At 54.9% G+C, this 10418-nt stretch overlaps 4 protein-coding genes across 4 annotated transcripts; 3 read left to right on the top strand and 1 right to left on the bottom strand.

Moving 5' to 3' along the window:
- Positions 1 to 433: 433 nt before the first annotated feature.
- GMORB2_0324 (stearoyl-CoA desaturase (Delta-9 desaturase)) lies at positions 434 to 1980 on the top strand (the record flags this gene model as incomplete). The annotated part of the gene is made up of 2 exons (XM_035462310.1): positions 434 to 725; positions 842 to 1980. 2 exons carry the CDS (start codon positions 434 to 436, stop codon positions 1978 to 1980), a joined length of 1431 nt encoding a protein of 476 aa, XP_035325240.1.
- Positions 1981 to 2624: 644 nt separating this feature from the next.
- Positions 2625 to 4638, bottom strand: GMORB2_0323 (nucleoporin SEH1; the record flags this gene model as incomplete). Its single annotated transcript, XM_035462309.1, has 3 exons — positions 2625 to 2858; positions 3504 to 4280; positions 4417 to 4638. The coding sequence occupies 3 exons, from the start codon at positions 4636 to 4638 to the stop codon at positions 2625 to 2627; spliced, it is 1233 nt and encodes a 410-aa protein (XP_035325239.1).
- A 797-nt stretch (positions 4639 to 5435) lies between these two features.
- On the top strand, positions 5436 to 6531 carry GMORB2_0322 (Cyclin domain-containing protein; the record flags this gene model as incomplete). Its single annotated transcript, XM_035462308.1, has 2 exons — positions 5436 to 5660; positions 5782 to 6531. The coding sequence occupies 2 exons, from the start codon at positions 5436 to 5438 to the stop codon at positions 6529 to 6531; spliced, it is 975 nt and encodes a 324-aa protein (XP_035325238.1).
- Positions 6532 to 9064: 2533 nt separating this feature from the next.
- On the top strand, positions 9065 to 9400 carry GMORB2_0321 (uncharacterized protein; the record flags this gene model as incomplete). The annotated part of the gene is made up of 2 exons (XM_035462307.1): positions 9065 to 9204; positions 9325 to 9400. 2 exons carry the CDS (start codon positions 9065 to 9067, stop codon positions 9398 to 9400), a joined length of 216 nt encoding a protein of 71 aa, XP_035325237.1.
- Positions 9401 to 10418: the final 1018 nt, after the last annotated feature.

Genomic DNA, 10418 nt, shown 5'->3' with positions numbered 1-10418 from the left:
ACTCAACAACCGCCATTGACTACCAAGATACGTACACACGAGTAACTTGTCTTCCCCATAGTATTCATCACCGACTACGAGTACATCGCCATCCTCTCTCTCTCTCTCTCTCTTTTTTTTCTGGGGCTCTCCTGTCTCTTTCCCTCTTCTTAACATTCTCTCATCTTTTTTAACTGCTTCTTCCTCCTCTTTCCCCTCTCCTTCCCTCCCTCCCTCTCTCTCTCCTCATACTCCTTCCACTTCACTTCGCTCTTTCGCCTCATCCTCCTCTCCTCCCCTTCTGCACACACGCACACACGCACACACACGTACGAGTGTCGACTCCGACAACAATAACAAGAACAACAAGAGGAACAACAGACATCATCATCATCAGATATAAATATACGTATCTTGAGGGAGGAGCACACGACACGCACAACCCCCGCCAGTCATGTCGACTTCTGTCCCCCCGGCCGAGCAGGCCAAGGGTGTGGCGCCTGATGGCACTTCCGACTACAAACCTCTTCGCGGAGGAGGTTCCGGCTACGCGGCAAAGGTTCACATCGCCGACACCCCCATGACCTGGGCCAACATGCACAAGCACATCAACTGGCTCAACACCACCTTCATCATCATCATTCCCATGATGGGCTTCATCTCCACCTACTGGGTTCCTCTCAAGCTTTACACCGCAATCTTTTCCGTCATCTACTACTTCAACACTGGCCTCGGCATCACAGCTGGTATGTTCTTGTCCCCCCCCCTCGTGCAACGTCTCAGCAGTCCTTCTTTTCTCGCCATCATGCTTCCCCTCGCAAGTTCCGGACATTGTCTCTAACGGAAGAGAGAAATAAAACAGGCTACCATCGTCTGTGGGCTCACACTTCCTACAAGGCAACTCTGCCTCTCAAGATCTACCTCGCCGCCGTCGGCGCCGGCGCCATGGAGGGATCCATCCGCTGGTGGTCGAGGGATCACCGCGCCCACCACCGCTACACCGACACCAACAAGGACCCCTACTCTGTCCGCAAGGGCCTGATGTACTCCCACCTCGGCTGGATGGTCTTCAAGCAGAACCCCAAGCGCACCGGCCGCACCGACATCTCCGACCTCAACGAGGACCCCGTCGTCGTCTGGCAGCACCGCAACTTCATCAAGTCAGTCATCTTCATGACGCTCGTCTTCCCCACCCTCGTCTGCGGCCTGGGCTGGAACGACTGGGTCGGCGGCTTCGTCTACGCCGGTATCCTGCGCGTCTGGTTCGTCCAGCAGGCCACCTTCTGCGTCAACTCGCTCGCCCACTGGCTCGGTGACCAGCCCTTTGACGACCGCAACTCACCCCGCGACCACGTCATCACCGCCCTCGTCACCCTCGGCGAGGGCTACCACAACTTCCACCACGAGTTCCCCTCGGACTACCGCAACGCCATCGAGTGGTGGCAGTACGACCCCACCAAGTGGTCCATCACCCTGTGGAAGTACCTCGGCCTCGCCTACGACCTCAAGCAGTTCCGCTCCAACGAGATCGAGAAGGGCCGCGTCCAGCAGCTCCAGAAGAAGCTCGACCAGAAGCGCTCCAAGCTCGACTGGGGCACGCCCCTCGAGCAGCTCCCCGTCATCGGCTGGGACGACTTTGTCGAGCAGTCCCGCAAGGACGGAAAGGCCCTCACCGTCATCGCCGGTGTCATCCACGACGTCGGCGACTTCATCAAGGACCACCCCGGTGGCAAGGCCCTCATCAACTCGGCCATCGGCAAGGATGCCACCAGCATCTTCAACGGCGGCGTCTACCTCCACTCCAACGCCGCTCACAACCTCCTCTCCACCATGCGCGTCGGTGTCCTCCGCGGCGGATGCGAGGTCGAGATCTGGAAGCGTGCCCAGTTTGAGAACAAGGACGTCACCTACGTCAATGACTCGGCCGGTCAGCGCATCGTCCGTGCTGGTAGCCAGGTCACTAAGGTTGTCCAGCCCGTCGCCAGTGCCGACGCTGCCTAGACGCTGCCTAGACGCTGCCTAGATTCGGGACGGAAAAAAAGTGTAGCAGGCTGAGTGGTCAGGATACCCTCTCACCCCGACACGCAAATGTCCATTTCCTTTTTTTTGCTTCCCTTCTTCCCTTCTTTCACCTTGTCTTTTTTTTTTTTCTTTTTTTTTCTTTTCTCTTTTTTCTCTCTCTTTGCCTCCTTTTCATGACGGCGTTTTGGGGGAGGGTACACTGTGATATTCTGAGAGTTCTTGGCCGTTGGCGTCGAGTTTGCATACAAGAAAAAAAATTACTATTACGAAGGAGACGGAAGAGACAGGAGCAGCAGCAGGCAGGTAAACGCACAGGTAGAAAGATTGTCCGGCCTTGTTCATTACCCGATTGAGCTAGATTAGTGTCTGCACATGCCTATGTGTATTGAAGTGCACGACTATAAATCGTATATCATTCCGCTCACTTTTTTTTTTGGTTATTTCTGAGTTGGGGCTTTTAGTGTGTGACTTGTGACTGGTATAGTTGCGTGTGTAGGTGTATGTATGTGGGCAAGGACAGAAGCAGAAAAAAGAAGCCCCCCACATTCAGCTTCTTTTTTTTTTTTTTGAAAAAAAAAAATTTGTTGGAATAAAACAAGTCGAGATGTAGAGAAAGAAGAATTTCAAGGCGCCGCCATCCTAGTCTTCACCATGGCCAGCTCCGAACTCTTGACCCAGGAACCGTCGGGGGTCTGTCGATAGCACAGCAGCTTCCCGTCGTCGCCGGTGGTACCTAGGATATGACCGTCGTCGTCGAAGCCTACGCGCCATACGGGGTGGCGACTAGAGCTGCCTAGCTTGGACACTAGGCGAGACTGGTGCTTGACCTGGCCGGGCTGGCCGGTCCAGAGGCGATCCTTGCTGGCGTGGGAGTTTGCTAAGCTCGCGCTCAGGGTGGAGGAAGGGCGGTGACGGTGATGGGCTTCGACGGCTATGCTGCTGTTGCTGTTGCTGTTGCTGTTGCTGTTGTTGTTGTTGTTGTTGTTGTTGTTGTTGTTGTTGTGATGATGATCATGGGCGTGGGCGTGGGCGTGGGAAAGGAAGAAATGATTGACGTGCTGGTGGCTACTGTTGTTGTTGTTGTTGTTGCTGTTGTTACTTTCGTTGTTGCTGCTGTTGCTTTCGTTGTTGCTGTTGCTGTTGCCGTTGTTGTTGCTGCTTTCATTGTTGCTGTTGTCGTTTTCGTTGTCATTGTTGTTACTGCTGTGATGGTTGTTGTCATTGTTATTATCATTGCTGTTGTCATTGTTATTGTCATTGTTGTTGCTGTTGTTGCTGTTGTCGTTTTCATTGTCGTTGTTGTTGCTGCTGTGATTGTTGTTGTCATTGTTATTGTCATTGCTGTTGTTGTTGTTGTTGTTGTTATTGTTCTTGTCGTCATCGTCGTCGATGGTGACGGCGGTGTCTGCTGTGGGGGGGAACGCGGCGCGGATGGCAGCCTCTGACCAGGAGGGCGGCGTGGCGGCCGGGTCGGCGGAAGCGGGGGTGTCTATGCGGAAGACGCGGGCGAAGCCGTCTTGGCAGGCCGTAGCAACGGTGTCGTAACCCCTTATGTTGCCGGGGGCCCAGGCGACGTCGCGGATGAGGCCGCGGTGGTCGGCGCCGGGGCCTCCGGGGATGTCGACGGCGAGGTAGAACTCCTTGCGGACGGACTGGACGCCGTAGCTGACAGTGACGACGTCGCGGGACCGGTAGACCCTCAGCGAGTCCATGGCCGCGACGGCCAGGCCAAGGGCATCGGAGGGCACGCCGGCGCGCAGGGCGGCGTAGCACGGCTCCGGGTTCGGGTCGAAGCGCACGCGGAACGAGACCTCCTCGCCGCGCGGGGGGCGCGCGCACACGGCGAACTCGTCCACGGGCGTATACTCGCTCAGATTCTCGGGCTGGTCGTTCTCCAGGACGGTCAGCCGGCCGTCGGCCGCGAGGAGGGCGAGGTACGTGTGCCGCGCTGCGCCGTCGTCGACGTGTCGCATGCTGAAGGAGCGGTAGGGAGCCTTGCCGCTGCCCGCGCGCGTACCAAAGGCCGGCCGGGACGCCGATGCCGATGCAGATGCCGGTGCCGGTGCCGATGCCGATGCCGATGCCGATGCTGATGCCGACGCCGACGCCGACGCCGACGCCGACGCTGATGCCGACGAGGTCAGCCGCGAGCCCCCCCCGCCTGCGCTGAATCGCCGTCCCGGCGCGGCTGACGGGTCTTCGGCCCACAGACGGAACCAGCCTTCTATCCCTAGGGAGGCGAGGAGATTGGGGTACACTGTTGCTGGGAGCCATTGGAGCTGATGTGTGTGTGTGTGTGTGTGTGATTTTTCCTGGGTCAGTACAAGAGTACGAGAGGAAGGGAGCGAGTGACGGTCAGAGGGTGAGAGGGGGAGGAATGAAGAGGGAGAGGGAAGACAAGAAGAAAGAACACACCTCGAGAACCTCACCAGCGTGAGCACTCCAGGTGTCGCATAGACGCCAGGTTCCGTCGCGGTGTCGGTTGAATACGCGGATCTTGCCGTCTACCGAGCCTGTTGCGCACCGGTCACCATACGTGTTGAATGCTACGGCCTGTACGAGGTCCTTGTGGCCGTGTTGGAGGTTCAGGTCAAACGAGGGTTTCTCGTCGCCGGGTGACGGAGCCACTGAAGCCATTTTGTGGGTGTATATATGTGAGTGTGTGTGCGTGATTGTGTGTGCTGAGATATGGAGATACTGTGTAGTTGGTATGTTGTGCAGTGTGTTTGAGATGAGTATAATGAAAAAGGAGAAGAAAAAAGGGTAAGATGAATATTTGTATGAATGAGATGTCATGTCACCGGTGAGATGGAATGGATGAGGTTCAGGTTTGTAGAGGGGCAGAGGGTGATCCAAATTGGGTTTAGCTTTTGTCAGTGACTAGGCCTCGAGGGTCGAGTCTTGGCCTTGGAGATTGACCATACCATCTTCCGGTCGAGGACACTGAAAGACAGTCGATTGCTTTTATTGTTAAGCAATACTACTACTCCGTACTACTCCCGTTCAGCTGTAGAGGATCCTTCACGATACGCGCATATGACCTAGAATGACTGATTCGTTCATAGGACTATCTTTACCATCGGACCCAGATTGTCTGACTAAGCAGCCCCTCCCCCTCCCCGGATGCTGCCATATACTCAGCTGTACCTATATAGCTTCGTAGATAGCTTCATAAATATATAGCTTTCCCTCCGAACAATCAATCAGCCAGACACACGCATACCGGCCCAGGACGTATATGTAGGTAGAGACCACGGTATCCACGTCTGCGGGTCATCGTGTGTTGTCGCCAGCAGGAAGTATGTGGTGTAAGGTATAGGGTAAGCCGCCGACAAGACAACGATCAAGATCCGATTGAGCTGAACTTCAACCTGGACATTTTCCCTTCCCACAGACCATCGACACCGACACCGACACCAACACGCGCGCACGACATGGCGCACTTGGTCAACCCCCTCGCGACGCCGGCGCAGCTCCTGAACAGGTCAACCCTGTGGTCCATGCCGCAGGACCTGCAGGATGTCGTCTTCTCGTCGACGCAGTGCCTCACGCAGGCGGCCGGTCTGCTGCTGGAGCTGCCGCAGTCGGTGACGGCGCAGGCGTGTGTCGTGCTGGCGCGATACTGGCTCATCGAGTCGCCTATGGCCACCGAGTTTAGTGTATTTATCCTTCCTTCTCTACGCCAAAGCCAACCCCCCCCCGGGGGGGGGGGGGGTCTCTCTCTCTCTCTCCGACTACTTGGGGCACCTTGAATACACGGAATCTGACATAGAATAACAGGACATCTCGGCGGCAGCACTCTACGTGGTAGCCAAGATGGGCCCCATACCACGATCGCTACGCGACGTGTCGAACGTATACGCCTACCTCACATCACACAAATCCAAAAGACTACTATTCGCCGGGCGCGACCAGGACCAGACCGCGGACGACGCCGGGGACGACTTCTACCAGACCGAAAGCGAATACTACGACTTCCAGAAACGTCTGCTCCGCCTAGAGGTGCGCATCATGCGAGCCCTCTCGTTCGACACGCACGTGTCGCTTCCGCACGCCCTGGCCATGACGTACCTTCAGACGCTCGATTTCCTGTCCGGCGACGACGACGACAAGGAATCGAAAGACGGCAAGCGCTGGCGCCGCGCCGTATCCCTCCGGACGGTGCAGCACCTCAACACGGCCCTCGTGTCCCCGCAGATGCTCTACCTCACGCACCAGCCCCACGCGCTGGCCACGGCGGCCGTGTACTGCGCCGCGCGCGACCTGTCGGCCAAGATGCCTCAGTGCCCCTGGTGGGAGGTGTTTGACGTGGACCGCGAGGAGCTGGGGTTCCTCGTGGTCGCCCTGCGGAGCGTGGAGGGTATACTGGTCAAGGCTAGGGGGGACATGCCCTCGTTGGTGGACGGAGATGTCGTCACCAGAAGCAAGGTTCGTAGTGAGCTGGCCAGTAGGGGCGGCGGCGGCGGCGGCGGCGGCGGCGGTACCGGTGATGATGAGGATGATGTCATGCGCATCATGGATAGCCGGTGAGTGTTGAAAAGACAGAGAGAAAAGGGGGGAAAAAAGGCAGCAGAAGAGGAAACAAAGGAGAACGTGACCAAGGGGGGAAGAAGAAAAAAAGAAACGAGGTCAGACCGACTGTTGCCTACCGCTCGACCGAGATGGGTGATGCTGCCCACCGCTTCTTCTTCTTCCTCCTCACCATACCCTCCTCCCGCATTACGGCCTCGCAGGGAAATTCAAATTCAGCTCGCCGCCCTCCCGTCAGAAGCTGGGGTTTGACTCCATGTTTTTTTTTTTTTTTTTTTTTTTTTTTTKKGGGGGGGGGGGGGGGTGTGGGCGGGTATGGAGTGGAGTTTGCGCGGGTTCCCACGATAAAGGCGTAATAGCTAGTCGAGGCAGGAGCAGGAAAAGGGTAACAAAGAGAGCCTAAAAATAAGAACAATCCCCTAGCAGAACCGAGGCAAGACAGAGAGGGCGGGCCGATGCTCTGTCATGTACACACGCAGGCAGACTCTGAAGGGGAGAGAGAGTGTGAGGCAGAGAAGCATGTGTGTGTGTGTGTGTGGGGGGGGGAGGGGGGGAGGGGGGAGAGAGAGAGATACGTACCGATTCTTCTGGAAGGAATCGTCACAGGCTGGCATGTGGGGCGGGGAGAGATGTCCTTACGCTTTACGGAAAAACATAACGGTATGAGTTGACAATACTAGCTGCATCATGCATATATACGTAGCCGTACGGGAAGTGCGTCGCAACGCGCCAGGATTCGTAAGAGGGTTTCCTTTCGACTACTGCTAGCACTACAATGAATGTACACTAGTACGACTCCTACGACTACAAGAATGCTTGGTTGGTGGTTGAGTCGGTCGACGACTTAGAACCCCAGACCCAGACCGGACCCAGGCTGACGTCACGGGAGAATTGGCGGGAACCGTCACTGCGCCGTGGGTGGCGGCGTCGGCGGCATTCGGGGTTTCAGTCCGTAGGTGCAAAGTCGTAATGAAGGTGCGTGGTTTGTGTTTAGGCCGCGAGATCTGCATAAGGCTACGCTTCATCACCTCCTCCCTTTTCCCCCATTGCTCGTAGCTCATCTGGGTCGGAGCATGAACCTGACTGCCGTTCAGAGTGGCTCATTATTGTCACATTGCTAGCGAGCGAGTGAGAGAGAGAGAGAGAGAGAGAGAGAGAGACTGTACAGTCGGACGGGGTTGGGGGCTTGGATCTTCCGTGATTCGGCGACGTATTGCAGGCTATCAATACAGGCCGCACGCAGCTACCACCACTCCGTAGGGTGGAGTGATACAGTGCCCATATTACAGTGCAGGTTCTCACTCAACCGGCCATTCCCATATTCCCATGTAATATCCGGCTCGCACAGAGAGAGGTGCGAATACCAAGAGTATCTGATGGTATGCAGAAGCTGCAGGAGTCCGGGTCGAATACGAGAGCAAAGATACTCGGGGTAGTCAGGTTCTATCCTTTGTCTCTAGGAGTCTGGATACGGTAATACTAGTGTTTGTTTGGGGATTTACGGACGGCACCGTAATGCCGTAGATGGTGTGTGCGTCTAACTCGGGTAATACGACTAGCCAAGTGTACATATACTGCTCGTACATGGTTGACGGAACTGGAAAATGGCTCACCTTGGCGGTTGGTTCCACCAGCAAAGCCAGTTGAGCAAGTTCGGACAAGCATAGAGGAAGAATTAAAAATCAAAAGATTAAGAATTAAAACAAGAAGTAGCGCCCCTCTCCTTTTCTCTCTCTCTCTCTCTCTCTCTTTCTTTGTTTCTATCAGCAGGCATGTGGTTGGTTCAGGAGCGTGGGACGGGGCGTGGGGAATGAATGATGCACAGATTCTATATTCTGCTGTACGAGAGTACGCCGTGGTGTCAACTATGGCTACTAACACGCTTTGTTTTATTCTACTATCGGTACCTCAATAATACCACAGGCATCAATACTGCCAAAGGGCTCGAAGTACTATCTTACCCACAGGCTACCAATGGTGATATTACCACCAAAGTTGGATGCCGGCAGAGCCGCCGTCGCCGCCCCGTCCGCTCCCACTCCCCTCCCCCCCTTTACCTTCCCTTCCCTCTCACCCAGCGTCCCACATCCCCGGGGTCTCCAATCGGCCTCGCTCAAATAGAGCGAAGACGCGATGGGTACGGACGGATCCAAGGGGTCCAGTGGGCCACTTTGTTGGTATCGTGATTGTGTGTTGCTTGTGTAAGTAATTGATTTTAGTACGACCGACTATTCCCTTTTTTTTTGGGGGGGGGGAGGGGGGTTTTGGTTTTCTTTTCTTTCCCCTTCCCTTTTTCTTATTTAATCTCGCTCCTTCCTCTCTTCTGGACCCCTGATCCATCCTTCCCCTTATAATTCTACCCACCGTTTCTCATAATACATATCGAGCCCTTCCCTCTCTCTCTCTCTACTATATCTCACGAAATATCATCATCTGCTACATATATATATCTCTCTCTCCTCTCTCTCTCTCTCTCCCCCCCTCCCGCCATATACACTTATTCTATCCTCCTTCTCAGATCATCACCATCAAGATGCCCGAATCTGCTCAGGCCGCTGCTCCTGCCGCCGCCGGCGGTAACCCCAATTCCCTGGGCGACAACAAGGGAATCAAGTTTCACATCAAGACCGGTGGCAAGTCTTACGACTGTGTCCTCCAGGACCGCTCTGCCTAGTATGCCTTCCCTATTCTCGTCATCCTTCTCCTCCACCCACCTTCGCACGAGAGAGATGGAGGAGACTCTGACTGCAAGACTAACATGCCTCCCCCCCCCCCCCCCCCCCCGCACTCCAGTGAGCGCAAGAAGGCTGCTCTCTCCGGACTCGCCGAGTCTGTCGGGAGCTCTTCCTCGTCTGCCAAGTCGTCTTAAAACTTTTCGGCCGTTCTCTACTCGTCCTCCGCGGCACCGATCATGTTGAGAAGAGAAAAACCCTCATGCTCTATACACACTTCATGATTTGGCGTCGCCTCAGATGTCATCGTGAGCAGCGCGCTTCTCTTACCCTCCCCCTTCTGGAAGCCTCATGCTAGTCAGTGGTGGTGCCTCCTATCGAGTGGTTGCGACCATCATGATGCATGGCGGGCTTTCTCGTGACTTTTCTATCATACTCTGGCGCAAGGAAAATTGGTGTCTTTTTCTTTCTTTCTTCTTGATTACCCCACCCCCCAAAACGCCTCCAACGGAGGACCTAGATGGTTCCGGTGAAAAGAATTGATTTTCGTCCCGGCTCATGATGCAGACATATATATTTTACATTGATACATCTTCTTATGCTTCCAATATCTCTCATGCGGGGTCCGATTCTGATGTGTGTCTTGGGTATGCGTCCTATCTAGACGAGGCCAGGACCGCTACTCCATGCTTCTACGAGCACCTCCTCACCTCTTAACTCTCTTCTACATCGCACTCGTTGATGGCCTGGGGTTCCTCAAGCAGACTTTCCCAACGGACGTTCCACCGACGACACGTGCGCTGTGCATGGATGGCAGATGTTCCAATGCTTCCACCCGACTTCCTTTTCTGCTGCTAGGGTAGGTCTGGCAGCTTGGCATTGTATGATTACGGGAAAGAGTATTACGGGAAAGAGTAGGTAGTGTTGATGATCCTGCAGCCAGCAGGAAGATGCCGGTCATCAATCATGCTGTACGAAGACTACCTGTGAGTATTACGAGTATCAATACGGTATACAATACTACACTGCATATCACATGTATTCCTTGGCAGTCCTTGGTAGTATTACCATATATGATAGAAAAAACCTTGATACCGTCCATCCAATTGGTAATGTTGAATAATGCCTGCCTGGTGTGCTTGCGATGTATAAGTACATATCGACATATCGAATGGTATCACTGCTTCCGTGTGTGTATGTGGGGAGGGGGGGGGG

The sequence above is a fragment of the Geosmithia morbida genome, assembly GCF_012550715.1.
Source record: "Geosmithia morbida isolate 1262 chromosome Unknown scaffold_0, whole genome shotgun sequence".
Taxonomy (NCBI): Eukaryota; Fungi; Ascomycota; class Sordariomycetes; order Hypocreales; family Bionectriaceae; genus Geosmithia; species Geosmithia morbida.
The sequence above is the reverse complement of the archived record's forward strand: the minus strand, read 5'-3'. Positions and strand labels throughout refer to the sequence as shown.